General features: G+C 58.7%; 1 protein-coding gene across 1 annotated transcript in view; it reads left to right on the forward strand.

Moving 5' to 3' along the window:
* The window catches only part of LRRC74A (leucine rich repeat containing 74A), a 42,983-nt gene extending 30,949 nt beyond the window's left edge, over window positions 1-12,034 (forward strand). Inside the window, exons 9-14 of the mRNA XM_089322420.1 lie at window positions 1,819-1,904; window positions 2,272-2,466; window positions 4,624-4,719; window positions 6,346-6,492; window positions 8,769-8,876; window positions 11,258-12,034. Of these exons, the coding sequence (XP_089178546.1) occupies window positions 1,819-1,904; window positions 2,272-2,466; window positions 4,624-4,719; window positions 6,346-6,492; window positions 8,769-8,876; window positions 11,258-11,416 (791 nt within the window). The 3' untranslated portion in view covers window positions 11,417-12,034. The remainder of the gene's footprint in view (window positions 1-1,818; window positions 1,905-2,271; window positions 2,467-4,623; window positions 4,720-6,345; window positions 6,493-8,768; window positions 8,877-11,257) is intronic.
* Window positions 12,035-19,083: the final 7,049 nt, after the last annotated feature.

The raw sequence follows: 19,083 nt of genomic DNA on the forward strand, positions 1-19,083 counted from the left end.
GGAAAATGGCAGCACCTTTAGTGATTGTTCCTGGGCCAAGGAATTGTCCCTAGCCAAAGGAGGTGGGGCTGGGGCTGCGTGTGTAGACGGGAGGTGACACAAAGCCTCAAGGGAGCAGAGATTCCCTCGGCTCGAGCAGACAAGCCACAGGAGGAGAGGGAAGAAGGGGTCCCCTGTGAGTTGGCCCGCAGGCTCTGGGGACCATGGCTTGCAGGAGGTCGGGTTTTACTTCACTTGCGATGGAGTCACTGGGGGCGGGGGTTGTTCAGCGGAGCAGGGACACGGCTCGAGTTGTGGATTTGGAACCACTGTGTCTACTGATGAGGGTCTTGGCTCAGGGAGGGGGCGATGACAAACAGAAGTGGGCAGATTCAGAATATATTGGGGGTGAGGCCAGGAGGACTGGGGTGTGATGCATGAGGTAAAGGGAGAAAGAGAGGTAGACCCTGGGTCACTGTGCTTCAGCCACTGGCCGGACAATGGTGTCACTCGCTTAAATGGAGAAACCCCAGGGAATGCACGCTGCAGAGAGGCAGGAGTGGGGCGTCTGGCGCCCTCCTGGCCATGTTGTGTCTGTGATGGCCGCTGGACACCCACACCTCCGTGGAGGTGTCAGGCAATTGGTTTGCTGCGTGAGTTTATAACATGGTGAAGAGGTCAGGATGGGAGATTGGCACTGGGAGTCACGGACACAGACGTATTGAAAACCAAGAGACAGTATGAAGACATCGAGGCCAGTCATCTAGACCGAGCGGAGTGGGTGGCCATCAAACTGACCCCCGAGGAATGCCATATGAGCACAAACATCCCTGCACATACGATTCCTGTGCAAACCCAGCTTCTGCACCGGCCTGAGGCCTCCCTACTTACAGCTGCGTGAGTGCCCAAGGCGCTCCAGAAGCGCAGTTCCGGAGTGGCCCACGGCTGCCCGTGACAATGACATCACCATGGCCCTAATACACCAGGGCCACCACTGCTCCCTGTGTCAGCCCCGCCCTGACGGGGTTTCCCACACTGTCTCTACCTTCTTCTTTCAAAAAACTTTTCATTTGTTTGTTTTTATTCAGCTGAAAAGTAGAGTGACAGCGACAGACAGAAAGAGAGCTTCCATCCACGGACTCACTCCCCAGGTGCCCACAGCAGTCAGGGCTGGGCCCAGAGAAAGCCATGAGCTTGGGATTCCATCTGGGTCGCCCACGTGGGTGGAAGAAACACGGAGCCATGACTTGCTGCCTCGCAAGATGTGCAGCAGCAGACAGCTGGAATCAGAGTGGAGTCAGGGCTTGAATCCACGCACCCGTTAGGGGACACAGGCTTCCCACATGGCATTTTAATGGCTGCTGCAAGCGCCTGGCCTGGTCCCTGTCTACTTTAATGGCTGTGGCCTCTTCCAGCAGAGGGACAGTTAGTACGTGCTCTCCGCTTCCCGCTTGAGTCAGGGGTCTGAGCTCTCCATGATGGTGCCACGTAAACATACACAAACACAGGGCTCTCCCACGTCCTGTGCTGTCTCCCTAGAGTCTCAGGCAGGAGGGAGGGTCTACACAGCGCTGTGATCCCATACTATTCTCCAAGTAGATTACAGCAGTTCACTCCCCCTGCGATATAGGCGTGTGATCATTCTATGACACCTGTGCCTGCATTGGGAATCAATTTGCGATATTGTGTTTAAAAGAGTAACTCAAACACTTCTGCCCTGGTTTTGCGTGGCCATGGAGCAACCGTTCTCCGTGGGTGAGGCTCCTGCGCGCCTGCTGGCTCTGAGCCAGGGTCGCTGGGGAGGTGGGGAGTGCAAAGCTGACGCCCTTCCTTTCCCAGCCCTCAACGTAGGGCTAAAGTCGCTGGATCTCAGCTGGAATCACTTCCATATTCGGGGAGCTGTGGCCCTGTGCAACGGTCTCCGGGTAAGGCACTCCCTGGGAGCAGTGCATTGAGCCTGGGGTGAGGATGGCCAGGGCCTCGGGGCTGCCATCTGGAACCCTTCCGGGGAGGAGAGCACCCCGTTCATACTCTGTAGCATAAAACCCAGCTGCGGAGGCCTGGGTGGCATCTCTGGGGACACTTCAAGAGGGCAGTTTACTGAGAGGGGTAGGGAAGGACCAGGGCCCAAGGGGTGTGACTGTCTGGAGCTCTCGAGACTCTGAGCCCGGCTGGGAGGGGACTGGCGGAACTGGCTCTCCCAGGGCCCGGATCTGGACACCAGCAGGGCTTAGACATCAGGCTCACGTGGCGCAGCCCTGACCCTGGTGCTGTTCTCTCCTCTCCCCCGAGGCGAACGTGACCCTGAAGACACTGGATCTCTCCATGAACGGCTTTGGGAACGAAGGGGCCCTGGCCCTGGGCGAGGTCCTGAGACTCAGCAACTGCTTGGTCTTCCTGGATGTCAGCGGCAATGACATCAACAATGACGGGGCGTCCAAGCTCAGCCGAGGCCTGGAGTACAACGAGAGTCTCCGCGTTCTGAAGGTTGTCCTTCCCAGTGTGTGTGTGTGTGTGTGAGTGTGTGTGTGTGCATGACTGTATATGTGTGTATGCAAGTGCATGAGTGTGCATGTGTATGTGTGTGCGTGTGCATGTGTGTCCATGTGTGGTCCCTGTGTGTGTTCACGAGTGTATATATGTATATGTGTGCATATGCACGTGCATATGTGTATGCATGAATGTGTATGTATGTGTATGTGTGTCCCCTGTGTGTGTGTTTATATGCATCTGCGAGAGTGTGTGCATGTGTGTGTGTCCATGTGTCGCCCGCGTGTTGGGGTGTGCCGGGTGGGGGGCACAGCAGGGTGGTGGGGCTGGATATTGCTGCAGAGAATTGTTGGGAACACCTGTCTTGGACTTCTGCACACAGGGGTGCTTGCTTGCTTGCTGTCTCTGCCCTAGACCCAGTGCCACCCTCGGCTCTCCCCAGTGCCCCGCAGCTGTCTCCCAGCTGGACTTCCTTCCCTATCCCGGGCCACACTGCAGCCGGAGTCTGCTTAGAACACAAATCTGACTTCCGTCCCCTGCACCCTGCAGTCCACTCTGCAGCCTGGATCCCCAGCGGCTTCCCGTCGCTCACACCCACGGCTCTGCTTACCCCCCTCTCCTGGGGTCTCCCCTGCGTCCACTACGGCCTCCTGGTCCTGTCTCCCTGCGTTTCCTCCTACCCCAGGCCTTGTGGTGCTTTCTCCTTACACCCCCGCCTCCTGCTTGCTCTGGTCACAGCCGGCTGCAGAGTGAGCGCCCGTGGCTAGTCCTCGGGGAGCCCTGCCAGGGTCTCTGTCTGGGTTTTCTGCTCCCCCTCCCTGCACAGCTCAGGTCAGTCACCCCCACTGCTTTAACCAAGGCTGGTTTTCCCGCTGTTCCACCCAGCACAGTGCTGGGCACGTGGTAGATGCCCAGTGAAGACTGGATGAATGAACCTGTATTTTACTGTGAATTAATTCACATAGAATTAATTAATTAATTAAGCGATAGCATAGAAGCTGCTGGGCAGTGGCAACATAGACAAGAGAGGACTCCTGACACTTCCTTCAGGGGCTGCTACCCTGAACTGGTCCTTTTGCAAGTTGGCCTCGCTTCTCAACGCCACGCTGTTAGCTCCACTTGGCAGATGAGAACACTGAGGCCGTGGCACGCTCTCAAGCCACACGCCAGCAAGAGGCAGGGAGAAGCTCCCTGGAGATGCAGGGATGGCTGGGGGCAGGGAGCCACAGAGGTGGGAGCGCTGGGGGTAGGTGCAGGGGAGAGTCACACGGATGCTAAGGAGACAAGGAGGAGCGAAGCTCCCTCCAGGGAGAAGGGGCCTGCAGACTGGACCAGACAGGTCAGCCGGGGACCAAGAGAGCTGCTCAGCCTGGCCTGGGTGCTGGAGTGGGACGGAGCCCAACTCAGAGAAGAGAGGCTGACCGGGCCGTGCCTGCTTCTGCCACAGTGGCTGTGGGAGCCAGGCATGGTGCTGAGAGCCTGAATTTCAAGACTAGGAAATGGTCCGAGAGGGTGAGGGCAGGGGCTGCTTCTTGCTAGTGGGGTAGAGGTGACTTAAGACATCTTTTCCTACCTCTTTCCTAACGTTTCCACGATGACCATGCGTGGTAAACATATTTTAACGTTTAAAACGTGTTTCAGAAGTAAAAGACAAAAGCTGAAGGCAGAACTCTTGAGTTCAATAGCAGGTAGAAACCACACCAACTCGGCCTTGGGGAGCGGGGGTCTCCACACCCAGCCTCCACCCGCTTCCCGGAATCTTGGAGAAACAAGGAATTCTCCCTGGGAAGCCGGCCGGCAAGGGTCCACACCCTCTCACCACAGCACGGCACAGCCCGCGTGGCGCCCCGCCCACAGCACATCACGGCACGCGTGGCATCCCCTCCACAGGACGTCACAGCCCGCATGGTGTCCTGCCCACAGCACATCACAGCCCGCTTGGCGCCCCGCCCACAGCAGGTGCTCGGTGAATGTGCTGGCGGCCACAGGAAGCCACCGGCTCACTGGGAGACAGACGGACAGGGAGACAGGTCCTCCCAGAGACATCTGCAGGGAAGAGGGAGGTGTGCCTGACAGGAAGAGGTGGAAGCCAGGCTCCAGGCCAGCCCTTCCTGCGTCCAGCTCAGCACCCCCGTCTCATCCCTCTTTCCACAGCTTTCCCTGAACCCTATAACTATGGACGGGGCCACTTTACTTGTCATGTCCATTAAGAAGAACCCCAAATCGAGGCTGGAAGAGCTGGACATTTCCGTAAGTGACCAAACGGTAGTTGGCTGCCCAAGGGATGGAGCCAGTTCCCACGCCCACTCGGTTCACCAGGGCCAACAGCCGATCCCTCCCACAAATGCACTGCTTTGGGTACAGCTCTGTCCCTCTCCAGGGGTTCTTCCGGAAGGGGGAGCCATTCAGTCAGTACCCAGGTCCTGTTCCCCGCTGGCCAGACACCCGAGGGCAGAGGCAGGGAGACAGCAAGGAAAGACAAGAGGAGCCCAAAATGTTTGCTCACCATCAGCATGGCTGACGCGTGGACCTGGATCCTGCAAGATTTTCATTTCTTAAAGACTTACTGATTGGTTTATTTATTTGAAAGTGAGAGATAGAGGCCAGCACCACGGCTCACTAGGCTAATCCTCCACCTAGCGGTGCCGGCACACCAGGTTCTAGTCCCGGTCGCCCCTCTTCCAGGCCAGCTCTCTGCTGTGGCCAGGGAGTGCAGTGGAGGATGGCCCAAGTGCTTGGGCCCTGCACCCCATGGGAGACCAGGAGAAGCACCTGGCTCCTGCCATCAGATCAGCGCGGTGCGCCGGCCACAGTGCGCCGGCCGCGGTGGCCATTGGAGGGTGAACCAACGGCAAAAGGAAGACCTTTCTCTCTGTCTCTCTCTCACTATCCACTCTGCCTGTCAAAAAAAAAAAAAAAAAAAGTGAGAGATAGAGAGAGAGAAAGAGAAAGAGAGAGAGAGACTAAGAGAGACCAAGAGAGAGACTGAGAGAGACCAAGACCTTCCATCCACTGGTTCGCCCACAACAGCTGGGACTGGGTCAGGCCAAAGCCAGGCACTGGGAACTCCATGCAAGTCTCCCAGGTGGGTGGCAGGGGTTCAACACTTGGGCCTCATTGCCGCCTTCCCAGGAGCATTAGCAGGGAGCTGGAGCAGAAACAGAGCAGCCGGGACTCCACCCAGCACTCTAGAATGGCACGCAGGTGGGCGTCCCCAGCTCAACCCACGGTGCCACAATGCCCACCCCCCAGAATCGCATTATCGGGAGGATCCGGGCCTCAGAACCTATACAGATGGGTGTTTTTGTTTCCTGACTTGGCCGGAGGAAATGACTGTGACCCCAGCCATGTCTTCCTGCCCGAGTCGTCACAGAGACGGCAGCTGGGGGTGAGCTTGACCACACTCCACAAAAACACCCGGTCAAAGTCATATAGGAGGGGAGGGCATTGGGCTGCACCCTGCTCTCAGAGGGAGGGAGTTCGAGTCCCAGCTCAGGCTCTGGACTCCAGCTTCCTGCTGCTCTGTGACGTCCTGTGGGCGGGGCACCACGAGGCAGCACGAGATGATCCCAACATGCAAGACCAGCATGGAGTTCTTATCTTCAGCCTAGGTCTGCCTTAGCCATCACGGGCTCTTGGGGAGTGAACCAGTGGATAGGAGGTCTCTCTGCTTCTCAAGTAAATAGATCCTTTTTGAAACCATGCAGGAAACTTCCGAGTCAAAATCACAGGCCCTGAAATCCCAGCACTGTCCAGTCTAGGAGCCTTGCGCAGCCAACTGGACAAAGCAATGCTCCCCAGTGGCCTGGGAGTAAGCGGAGGGCCCTCTGGCAGGCAGGGCCAGGGCGCCATGGCAGGTCCCCTCTCTCTGCCCAGAACGTGCTGGTGACCGAGCAGTTCACAAAGATGTTGGACGGGGTGTACGCCGTTCACCCCCAGCTGGATGTGTTGTACAAGGCGGTGCAAGGCCTGGAGGAGAAGAAAGCCCTCTTCCTGTGTAAAAACCCCATGAAACTGATCCAGGTGAGCTCCCGCCTGCGCCTTCCCAGAGCCTCCAGGCAGCCCTGGGGAAAGTGTGCCTTGGGCTCCAAGTCAGCTACCCGGATCTCCTCTCCCCCAGAGCGTGGGAACCATCCTCCCCAACCAGCAGTCTCGGCCGTGGGGCTGCAGACACCAGCACCCCCCCACCATGGACACTGGGTTGCTCAGCCATGCTTCAGTGCACAGGACCCACTCTGGGGGCTGCTGGGAGGGGGAGGGAAGGGAAACAAAAGGGTCCAAAATCTTACAGACACTTCAAAGGCATTCAGAATGCAGGTGCTGGGCCGATGCTGTGGCGTAGTGGGTGAGGCCGCCGCCTGCAGTGCCAGCATCCCATGTGGGCGCCGGTTCAAGTCCTGGCCGCTCCACTTCCGATCTGGCTCTCTGCTATGGCATGGGAAAGCAGTGGACGATGGCCCAAGACCTTTGGCCCCTGCACCCGCACAGGAGACCCGAAAGAGGCTTCTGGCTCCTGGCTTTGGATCAGCACAACTCCAGCCATTGCAGCCATCTGGGGAGTGAACCAGTGGATGGAAGCTCTCTCTCTCTCTCTCTTTCTCTCTCTCTCTCTCTCTCTCTCTCTGCCTCAGCTTCTCTGTGACTTTCAAATAGATAAATAAATCTTAAAAAAAAAAAAAACCAGGTGCAACAGAAAGATGCTAGATGATGACAAATAAATGAGATATACAAATAGATAATAGATTGATGATAGATATGATGGGTAGTTGATAGACACGATTTATAGATAGTGGATTGATAAGATAGTTGATAGACCTAAAGATGGATGAGTAAAGAGGTGATAGATATTAGATTGATAGAAATATAGATGATGGCTGGCGCTGCACCTCACTTGGCTAATCCTCCGCCTGCGGCGCCAGCACCCCAGGTTCTAGTCCCAGTCAGGGTGCCAGATTCTGTCCCAGTTGCTCCTCTTCCAGTCCAGCTCTCTGCTGTGGCCTGGGAAGGCAGTGGAGGATGGCCCAAGTCCTTGGGCTCTGCACCCGCATGGGAGACCAGGAGAAGCACCTGGCTCCCGGCTTCAGATTGGCGCAGTGTGCTGGCTGTAGTGACCGTTTGGAGGGTGAACCAATGGAAGGAAGACCTGTCTCTCTGTCTCTCTCTCTCTCTCTCTCACTGTCTAACTCTGCCTGTCAAAAAAATATATAGATGAATGGATGGATGGATGATAGGTAGATACATAGAGAGATAGTAATAGGTGATACATAGATGAATAGATAGATAATAAATAGATGGATGACTGACAGATGATAGATGCTAGATAGATAGATGATAGCGATGACAAACATATAAAAGGATACATATCAAGATGTTACTTCTAGAACTTCAGAGAGAGAAAGAGAAAGAGGGAGTGTCAGAGAGAGGACTTCCATCCACTGGTCTGTTTCCCAAAAGACTGCAACAGCCAGGGCTGGACCAGGCCGAAGCCAGGAGGCAGGAGCCTCCTTTAGGTCTCCCACATGGCTGCAGGGGCGCAAGCATTTGGTCCACCCTCCGACGCCCTCCCAGGAGGATTAGTAAGGAGCTGGATCCAAGGCGGATCAGCCAGGTGCTGAACCGGTGCCCATATGGGATGCCAGCGTCGTCACAGGCGGCAGCTCCGTCCCCTGCACCACAATGCCAGCTCCTTGCGGGTTCTTTTTTGTTTTCTTTCTGCTCATCTAAAAATCACACAGCGAGTGGGAAGTACTTTTGAAATGAAATGATGAAATATTCTTTTTTACATGTTTGAACGGAGCACATCTCCACATAAGCATCTGTGAGAGACTGAGACACCTAAAAATTCTTAGCATCTGCCCAAGCCTGCGCGCCACGCGGCTGTGGTTGGAGCTGCTGCTCACCGGCTCACAGCAGCCTGCCTGCCCACCGCGGGGCCCATCGAGCGTGGTCTTATCAGAGGTGGTTTTCCCCGGGCAGCCTCCCTTGGCGCCCTGACACCTGAGCAGCACCGACTCCCACTCCTCCATCTTTGGAGTGGGTGGGGCTTCTGCTCAGTGGGGGTGGGGCTTTGAGACCCTGAGCACACACCCAGGAGCCCTCGGGATGTGCAGCCTTGTCATACATCAACTGCACAGGGCTCATGGTCCCAAACAGCTGCTAACAGGAAAGACTGGGGTCCCCGGGTTCCACTGCGGGCCCTGTCCTGAGCGTCCCTAGGAGCCTGGGTCACCCTTTGGAGGAGGGAGCCACGATGCTTGTGGCAAGACCACGGGTCTGCTCCCGCTGTCTCCCGCTTCTAGAGCTACGCAGACAAGAACCACATCAGCATCTTGGACTTCTTCAAGAGCCTGAACCCCACCGGAGCAATGCAGATGACCGTCGGCGAGTTCCGGAAGGCTCTGTTACAGGTGTGCCTGGGAGAGAGAGAGAGGGAGGGAGGGAAGGAGGGAGGGAGGAAGGGAGGAGGGGTAGGGGAGCCTCTGGGCAGATAACAGGGAGTGAGAGCAGAGAGCACCTCCGAAGGCCCCAGTCTTGCCCCACTTGGGCCCACCATCCTGCCTGAAATCCCTCGTCCACCCCCAATATAATGGAGGGGCTGAGGCCCCCGCAAAGCTCACTTGAAGGGCTCCATTGCCAGGAGAGAGCTGGGCCCTGCAAGGAAGCCCAAGGAGAGGAGTTCCGGGGCCCAGGCCGGGATGGACAAAGACCCAGGGCGCAGACCGGAAGCAGGAATGGCCCTCAGTGCTGCCAGGCAGAGTTCCTGGCCCTCGGGTCCTGACCTCTCCCCTCACCGCGCCCTGGAGAAGGGGGTCCCCAGGGGTCCAGGTAGTGACCTGTGGGCTGCAGGCTCCTTCCAGCCTGTGTGTGTGGTGGCTGCATTTCCTCCGAACTCTCAGTTCTGTCCACGGTCTCAAGGGGAGCGAAGCCTTGAGGGGCGGGGCTGGGAGGGCTGAGCAGAGGTCTCCGCTAACGCACTGTTGCATCCCCCCCCCTCAGCAAAGCGAGGTGCCTGTGAACCACAGCCAGATCAGGGAGCTGGTCAGGAAGCTGCAGGAGAAGCCCGGCATGGTGAACCTCAGGTCAGCCCGGGCCACGGCTGCTGCCCACTCGCCCGGGCCGCCCAGCAGTGCACAGGCTACCGGGAGGGGACTCGAGGGGCCAATGCTTGGGCCCTGGAGGAGTAATGGAGGTGTGTGCTGGCTTGCACCAGAGCCCAGAAGCAGGTGTAAGCCCAAACGGGAGCTGGCGATGTTTCCATTGAGTCTGGCAAGACAGACAGACACAGGCGAGACAGAGGGACAGCCGAGTCCCAAGTCAGTGCGGTGTGCAGGGGACCACAACAGGAGCAGAGGCAGTGAGGCAGGTGCCACGTGGGCTGCACTCTCCAGAGAGAGAGGAAAGGGCCCAGTGAGGCAGCAGCAACAAAGGCCCCCACTGAGCCCTCCCCGAGCCTGTGCGCCCAGGCAGGCGTAGCCCCCAACGGCTCACCGCGCCCAGCGGTGCCACCACAGGCCCCTGGTGGCAGACGGTGAGCTTTGGAGATGCGCACAAAGAAGCCAGGCCCTAGAGGCCAGGAAGGCGCAGCTGCAGCCTGGACCTGGCCAGGTCACGCCGCCCTCCCTCCTACCCTGGTTCCTCGCCTGAAATCACACCAAGCGCGAATCTACATATGGCCTCCCCCCGACCCTCCCCACCCCACCCAGTCCCTGTCCCAGGGCCTCTGCCCCCCTCCCCACAATCCTTGCTGCCTCCCCCAGACCTCCCTGTGAACAACGTCAGGTGCACGTTCAGTGCCTTTTCCCATGGCATGGCCTTGAGGGCATGGGTGTGGGCCAGAGACGGTGGCTGCAAATGCGGTCCCAGTGCTCTGGTCCAGCTCCACTGCCGGGCAGCCCTGGGCGAGGGGCACAGCCTCCCTGTGCCTCAGTGTCCCTGGCTGTGTTGGGGGGCTGACAGCAGCACCCACAGCGGGGGCTTCTGAGGACTACACGATGTCTGTACACACTGAGAACACGGCGTGGCACACGGCGGGGGGCTCATGGAACACGTGGTTTTATTACATGCTTTACAAACACACGCACACACAGACACACACACACAGTTTCTTATCATAAGTAGGAGCTCACTGTCCCATTCCTCCAAACGTGCTCCACTTAGCACAGCACCTCAGTGCCTAATACCCTCCACCTAGACCCAGCTCAGCCGTTTCGACTGCCACAGCAGCCTCAGACTTTAATCTCGTTTTTATGGGCACTTAGGCTATTTCTGATTTTATTTTTTAGTTTTTGGGTTTTTTACTGGACAGAGAGACTGTGATAGACAGCTCCCTGGGCCATTGCCTAAATGTCTTCAGTGGTCTCCAGCTGGGGCTGAAGGTGGGAACCAGGAACTCAATCCAAGTCTCCTGTGTAGGGGGCAGGGACCCAGACACTTGAGCCGTCACCACTGCCTCCCAGGGTCCATTAGCAGGAAGCTGGAGTCAGGAGCGGAGCCAGGAGCAGGTCGACACTTGCAGATGGGCCATGGGCTTCTCACCGGGCCTAACAGCTGCCCAGGTTTCCAGTATTCCCCTCGCCCAACAGTGCTCACACACCGCACACGAGTGTTTCTCTACAGTCGGCTGGGTGGAGGCCAAGGGCGTGCACGTTCTGCAGCTTGAATCTGCCCAGCCCTTGCCAATCACAAGCCCTATTCTGCCAGGATGAGCGTGCCCCCTCCCCCATGCTCTCGCCGGTCAGCCCTGAGGCCACTCGAATGCTCAACACGACCCCCTTACCTTTCAAACCAGTTTCTTGAAATGACAGAAGCCACAGGCATAAGTCTGGTCTGCAGAGAAGTCTTGAGAGAGAGAAGTCCCAGCAACTCGGACGGGGACGCGAGGGAGACGACGCAGTGGCCGGACGTCGGGGGACGAAAGCCAAGGCCAAGACTGAGCATGAGCAAATAAAATCCGGCTGGGCTCTGGGCGTCTCCAGGCTGCTGGTGGTGTTGCCCCTCCCCAGGGAGCACCTTCTAGACGCAGTGACCCGCAGGGGACACCTTCTTGGTGGCGGTCACAGCAGGAGCTGCGGAGACCAGTTGGGAAAAGAGCCCGCAGCAGCAGGTCAGAGGCCCACCGCAGTCACAGTGGCCACGGGGCTGTGCCCACGGGTTTTCCGGAAGGAAGGCAGTGGCAGAGGGGCCAGCTGATGAGGGCCCGTCAGAAGTGAATGCCAAGGTCACACAGGGGCAGCACTTAGTGACCCCGTGCCACCTGGCCACATGACCTTGGGGCCTGAGAACCAGAGCAGCTGGAATCAGGCGTTGCTGTCCATCCCAGGGAGCTCTGCCCTGCGTTTCACTGTAAAATTCCCTGGGAAGCCGAGGAGACAGGCGGAGCCCACACAAGACAGACCAGGAAAAGTCAGGGCAGCAGGCCCTGCATGGGTGGGCGGAGCCGGCACTTCCCCGGGCGGGGCTTGCCCTCCCCAGTCGCCACTGTGGACAAACTGGAGCAGGCAGGGTCTCCTGCACCTCGGTAGCACCCACCCGGGCCCCGGCACGCGGTGGACACTCAATAAAAACCTGTGCACTGAACAAATGCCGTCGCCTGGCAGTCACTGGGGGCGGGTGGTACAGAGCTGGGCACACCGGGGACTGGGGAGGCCCACACGCAGGCGCACAGCAAACCAAGTCACCAGTACTTGGCTTTCCCTAGCCTGCACCAGGAGACTCAGCAGGTGCAGCAGACCCGGCACTGGAGAGAGTGCATGGCCCCCACCATGTGCTGTGTGTCCCCTTCCTGCCCCTGCAAGGCCTGAGCTTGGTGGGGTTTAGGGCCAGCAAGACTCGTCCCTCCCACAGCCTGAAATTCCTAGAAAGGAGAGAAGACATGGGAGGGCAACAGGAGCGCGAGAGAGCTTCCTGGGCCCTGTGGGGAGGCCGGAAGCTGCACAGGAGCTCAGAGCAAGCCAGCTACTGATTCTCAGCCCCAGGTCCCCAGCCTCGCCGAAGCCCCCCTTTCTCAAGCGCCCACGAGCCCAGGGGAGCAGCAGCCCTGAAGTGACCCCAGGCCCCCAGTGTGGACAGGCAAGCACTGGGAAGCACCATTCTGCGCCCAGCCCTGAAGGCCGGATCCGGCACCTGCTGAGACGAGCTGAGACGCAAACTCAGGCCCGTGGAGCTGATGGACTGAAATATCACCTCAGGGTGGGGTGGGGGGCATATGGAGGGTGCTTAGGGGTGTCGGCGCTTTCTCCACAACAGAAGCAAGGCCTGTAGAGTCGGGGTCCCTTCTCTGCACGTGACAGCCAGGACACCGGCATCCTTTATAGGTGCTGGTTCCAGTCCTGGCTGCTCCGCTTCCGATCCAGCTCCCTGCTAATGTGCCTGGGAAAGCAGCAGGAGATGGCCCAGGTGCTTGGGCCCCTCCCAACCATGTGGGAAACTCAGGTGGAGCTCCAGGCTCCTGGCTTCAGCTTGGTCCAGCCTTGGTTATTGTCCATTTGGGGATGGAAGCTGTGTATGTGTGTATGTGTGTATGCGTGTGTGTGTGCCTTTCAAACAAATCTTAAAAAAATATATAACCCATGGCATTCTCCAAGTTCCCCACCTGTGACTCAATGTACAACCCCTGTGGGGATGAGGGGGAGCCCTGAGGATGGTGTGGGGGCTGCAAAGAGAGGCCACCAAGTAGGAAATGTGCAATGGACAAATCACAAATTTGCCACGGTTACAGATCAGTAAAAATGCTTTGTTCATGGCCGGCACTGCGGCTCAATAGGCTAATCCTCCACCTGTGGCACCGGCACACTGGGTTCTAGTCCCGGTCAGGACGCCGATTCTGTCCCGGTTGCTCCTCTTCCAGTCCAGCTTTCTGCTGTAGCCCGGAAGTGCAGTGGAGGATGGCCCAAGTCCTTGGGCCCTGCACCCGCATGGGAGACCAGGAGGAGCACCTGGCTCCTGCCTTCGGATCAGCGTGGTGCGCCGGCCGCAGTGGCCATTTGGGGGGTGAACCAACGGTAAAGGAAGACCTTTCTCTCTGTCTCTCTCTCTCTCTCTGTCCACTCTGCCTGTCAAAAAAAATGTTTTGTTCATCTTTTGTATAAAATGGAAAAGGCAGCGACTGTTCCTATCAACTACTGCTTTTGTTGGGGGAAACGGTGGAAGGAAGCTAAAATCCCCTCCCCCATCAACACCCCTGACCAAGAGCAGCCAGGGGGCGCTGACCAAGCCCCAAAGCTGAGCACAGCTGCCCTAACCGCCCGGAAGACGGTGCAATTCCCAACAGTGGCCACCAGGTGTCAGGGCAGCCCCAAAAGTCCCAGGGAGGTCTGTGCGGGGCGCTCCTGGAGACAGTTCCTAAACTTGGGAGTCTTCGCCACACACTGATCTCCCCAGGGCCTCCCCGGCTTAAAACTGGAAGACTCCTCCAAAGCTCCGCGTGGAGCTTGTTGGAGCAAGGTGAGCAACAACTACTTGTCACCCCTCGTTGCCAGAAAATCAGGCGTCCAGGAAGCGCTCTTTACACAGCCGACCCCAGAGCGGGGCGAACCCACAAGGACCAGACGCGAGCCCGCAGGGGAGGTCGCTGGGGGAGGGCCCAGCAGGAGCCACGGCGCTGCCACCGGCCAGGCGAAGGACCTGGCCAGGGTCCAAGACCACCAAGGTGGAGGATGGCCTCTGAAGGTGGCCAGGCGGGCCCAGCCCTCCTTACTCGCTTCCCTCGTGGCTAACTGCTGGCGTCACTGGAGCCACGCCGGGTGGGAGCACGGTTGTTCGCCCATTTCACAGCTGGAGAAGTGGAGCGCCAGGGTCTGGCAGCCGGTGAGCAGCGCCGCCAGGGAGGCTCTGGTTCCCTGAGGGCTTGGCTGTGATGCCTTCCCCGCACCTCCCCTGTACCTCCGCCTTGGTGGGGAAGCTCAGGTGCGCTCACCCCGCGGGGCTGCTTCCTGCACCCAGCAACAGCCCCCAGCTCCCCCCCTCCCGCTGGCTGCTGATGGAGCGGCTCAGAACTTGCACTGTGGAGGGCGGGGGCAAAGAGGAACAACGGGGTCACCTCTGTGCATGGTCACCTCTGTGGTCACCTCCGTGCATGGTCACCTCTGTGCATGGTCACCTCCGTGTGTGGTCACCTCCGTGCTCCGTGCATGGTCACCTCCGTGTGTTGTCACCTCCATGAGTGGTCACCTCTGTGCATGGTCACCTCCGTGTGTGGTCACCTCTGTGGTCACCTCCGTGCACGGTCACCTCTGTGTGTTGTCATCTCTGTGTGTTGTCACCTCCATGCGTGGTCACCTCCGTGCATGGTTACCTCCATGTGTGGTCACCTCTGTGGTCACCTCCGTGCACGGTCACCTCCGTGTGCAGAACCACAAAATGGCCACGCACCCGCCCTCTAGCCTTCAACCATTGTAGGTCTGAATTCTTCTTTTATTAACTTTTTTTTTTAGCAATTTTGGTTTTCATTGTATTTGCAAGGCAGAGTCTGTGGGGGGCCTGAGGAGGTTGAGGGAGCGCTCGAGGCTGTAGCTGGCCACTCAGAAGCGTCTGTGCCGGGTGGACGTTTGGTGTGGCCATTAAGATGGGTCAAGATGCCCCTCCAGGGGCCGGCGCTGTGGCTCAGCGGGTGAGGCCACCAGCCGCTGCTCCAGCATCCCATATGGACACAGGTTTGAGTCCTGGCTGCTCCACTTCTGACCCAGCTCCCTGCTAATGCTCCTGAGAAAGCAGGAGAAGATGGCCCACGTGCCTGGGCCTCTGCACCTGGTGGGAGACCTGGATGGAGTTCTGGGCTCCTGGCTTTGGCCTGACCCAGCCCTGGCTGTTGTGGGTGATGAATGATATCCCTCTCTGTGTCTCTATGTACCTCTGTCTGTGTGTCTCTCTGCTTTTCAGGGGAAAAATGAAAATATAAGTGTTTTTTTTTTTTAAGCAGGAAGCGGCTGACATCTGATCTGGAAGACGCGGGCTGGTGGAGTCTGACGCTGGTCCTCAGCGGCTGGTGTGGCCCTAAGTTGCGAGGGAACAGAACACTGGTCCACAAACACAGGTTTCCATTTGAAACCCAGACGCGTGGCCTGTGTGCTCCAACGTTCCCACGCCCCCAGAGAGGGGTTCCTCTGTGCCTACCGCACCGGCCATCCAACCTGCCCTGCTCCGGCAAGGCCACTCCCGGCTGTACTTCTGCTCTGCCAGCAGAGGGCGCTCCTGGCTCGCAAGTCCTCCATCTCCACGACGCTGTGCCAGTTCTCCAGGGCCTGCTGGGTGCAGGAAGCACAGGAAAAAAGGAGTTGCCCAAGCTGGCTCGGGGAAATCGAAGCCTTTCCAGACGCCTGCAAGAGGCAGGGGCACAGGTCACAGCAGGGAGGCTGCACCAGCACCCACCGGGGCCAGCCCACCTGGGGCCCCACTTCCCCATCCAGGGCCAAACCCAAGGCCTGTTGGGGCTGAGTTTATACAATTTAGGAGCATTGTTTTAAATATACACAAATTTACAGAAACAACGTTAGAGATGGAAAATGGATGCGTGTTCAAAATGAGGGAGGAAATCAACAATTTCCCACTTTTGAAAAGCCGAGGGTGCTACAGGGCCGGCCGTTTGGCCTGGTGGCTAAGTCCTGCGTGGGGTGTTCATGACCCACCTCAGTGTCCCTGGGTTCGAGTCCCAGCTTCTCCTCTTCTGGCTCGAGGCTCCTGTTAATGCGCACCAGGGAGGCAGCAGGTGAGGGAGGGAGGGCTCAAGCTCTTATGCCCCTGCCACCCCCGTGGGAGACCCAGATGGAGTTCTCAGCTTCCGGCCCCAGCCCCAGGCGCATGGAGGGCATCTGGGGAGTGACCCAGTGGACAGGAGTTCTGTCTGTCTGTCTGTCTGTCTGACTCTCTGCCTAGACCATCAGAAAGCCAGCTGCCAGTGCCACACATGTGGCCTCCCCCCATACACGGGGCCTCTGCACACAAAGGCAGCCTGGGTTCCGCTGGCCCCTGCTCTCGGCTCTCGGCTGTGGGAAGGGGAGTCTGGGGCAGCGAGCAGACAGCGTCCCAAGGCAGAGGCCGGTGTCCCTGCTGGGGAGAGGAGTCCAGGAGCTGCCCTGCCGAGCAGCTGGTCTACCTCTCCAGGCTCGTTGGCCAGTGTAGCCACACATGGCTGCCTGCCCCTCTGCTCTGGGGGCACAAGGCAGCCTGCCTCCCGTCTCCACAATGGGCCTTTGATCCCCTCAGGGTGATGTTAAGACCCTAAAACCCACAGCTCCCAAAATGCCTGTCCCCAGCGCTGCGACATAAGAAACAACCCCTCCCCGAAACCAGTGGGGAAATCCCAGAATGCAAAGTCTCTGCGAGAATGAGCAATAGCACATTTGCTTATTTAGTGTGCAAGCGACTTCAGTTACATTCCAGAAATACAGATTGAGGACTGACTGGGTGCCCAGTGCTATGGGAGGCGTGTTTGAAGTCCATCAGTGAGGGGCCGGCGCTGTGGCGCAGTGGGTTAAGCCTCTGCCTGTGATGCCAGCATCCAATACGGGTGCCGGTTGGAGTCCCAGCTGCTCTACGTCCAGCTCCCTGCTACTGCACCTGGGAAAACAGCAGTAGATGGCCAAGGTGCTCGGGCCCCTGCACCCAGGTGGGAGACCCGGAAGAAGCTCCTAGCGTCTGGCTTTGGCCTGACCCAGCTTCGGCCGTTGTGGCTATCTGGGGAGTGAACCAGTGGATGAAAGATTCTCTCTCTCTCTCTCTCTCTCTGTGTGTGTGTGTGTGTGTGTCCCCTCTCTCTCTGTAACTCTGCCTTTCAAATAGGTAACAATGACCAAACCCATCTCTTAAATGGAAGTTACATCTTTTTTATTTTTTTAAAGATTTATTTATTTATTTGAGAGGCAGAGTTACAGAGAGAGAGAGGGAGAGACAGAAAGGCCTTCCATCTGCTGGTTCCCTCCCCCTGTGGCTGGGCCTGGTGCTTGGTTGCCGGCTCTGCCGTCACCACCTTCCAGTTCTTGGAGCAAGCATTTGGCCCAGTGGCTGAGACACTGGTTACGAGGCTTGCATCCCACCCCTGGGTCCTAGTCCCCGCCCCGGCTCCTGGCTCCCGCTTCCTGCCAAAGCAGACCCTGGGGGGCAGCAGTGACAGCTCAAGGAGTTGGGTTCCGGCCGCCCACGTGGGGGACCTGGGTGGGGCAAACAGCTCCCTGCTGCAGCCTTGGCACAGACCTAGCCTCGCAGGCATTTGAGGAGTGAACCAGTGGATGGGGACCTCTCTCTCTCTCTCTCTCAAATAAATACATTTTAATTCATTTTTAATGAGTAATTTTTTTTCCCAAAATGTCCTCATCCTTGATCCTGCCTGGGCCCTACCCAGGCCTTCCTGCCTGGGAAGCGGATTGGAAGGTTCTGGGAGAGTCAACGCCCCCTCCTCTCTCGGCCCCAGCCCTGCCCCTCCCCCAAGCCATAACCATGAAAAGGAGAGTTTCGGCAAGGCCTCCTTTTGCCATTGGTCACATGGGCTGTATGGTTCCAGAAGGGAGCAGAGCCAAAGGAGACCACTGACAGGGAGAAGGGCAGGTGCAGCGAGGGCCTGCGCTCCTCACCGGGGACCCTGGGCAGCCCTGGGGGGCGGGGGCTGCTGGTCATCAAGTGAATGAGCCCCTCGGGCTGCAAGGCGGCAAACGGGCGGCCGCGGAGGCTCGGAGCCAGCAGGAAGGCTCTCTGGGCCTCAGCCAGCAGTGCCAGCCAGGCCCGCGCTGGCCCCTGGGCTCCGGCCAGTCCCTACTTCAGAAATTCCTCCCAGTCGCTGCCTGGCTCCTCCCAGCTGAGCCAGCCGCCTTGGGCCCGCCAGACTCTGGCTTCCCTGAACCCAGATGCCGGCCAGCTGCTCCTGCGGCCTCCCCCGGCACGCACAGCTGGTCCGGGGTCAGGCGGTGCCGGGAACGGAGCTGGCAGGAGCGGAGCGGGCCCCGGGGCCCCCGGCCCAGAGCTGGGAAAGGTCCAGGCTCCTCAGAAGAGAGCGGACCCCACCCTGTGCGTGTTGGGGTGGGGTCATGGAGCCTTAGCCCCAGGGATGGGCCCTCGGAGGCCTGCCACCAGAACCTGGCCAGGCGGGAGCCAGCAGCGGGCAGGGCCGGGTTCAGCACCCCACCTTCCGTCCCTGAGGCTGAGAACTGGGCCACGGGAGACTCCTTCCCCAGCATCTCCCAAGGTCCGGGTGGCTAATGCAAATGTCCTGAGGCCGGGAGAGGGCTAGCATCCCTGCAGGAGCTGTGTGGCCAGCCCCCCCACCCCAGTGAAGCCCAGAGTGACCGAGAAGGCAGGGATGAGGGGAGCAGGCAGCCTTGCTCTGCCCACTGCGACAAGGGGCCAGAGGGTGGACGAAGCTCCCAGCTACAACACGGAGCCGCTACCTCCGCCCTGCGGTCTCTGCCCGGCCCTGAGGTTCCTGGAGCCCCAGAGACTTGCTAAAACTGCCTCTCTGTCACGGATGTCCTTCCAGGCATCCTCCCATTTCACAGACAGGGAAACTGAGGCCCTGAAGTATCCGGGGAGGCCACAACAACCCACAGGTGGGGCCTCTGCCCCCAGCCTCCTGGACGGAGCACTGCACAGCTCTGAGTCAGAGCCCAGCGCTGCTGCTTTCTGACCCGG

This window comes from Oryctolagus cuniculus, chromosome 20 (assembly GCF_051225735.1).
Source record: "Oryctolagus cuniculus isolate XC-2025 breed Fujian yellow rabbit chromosome 20, ASM5122573v1, whole genome shotgun sequence".
Classification (NCBI taxonomy): Eukaryota; Metazoa; Chordata; class Mammalia; order Lagomorpha; family Leporidae; genus Oryctolagus; species Oryctolagus cuniculus.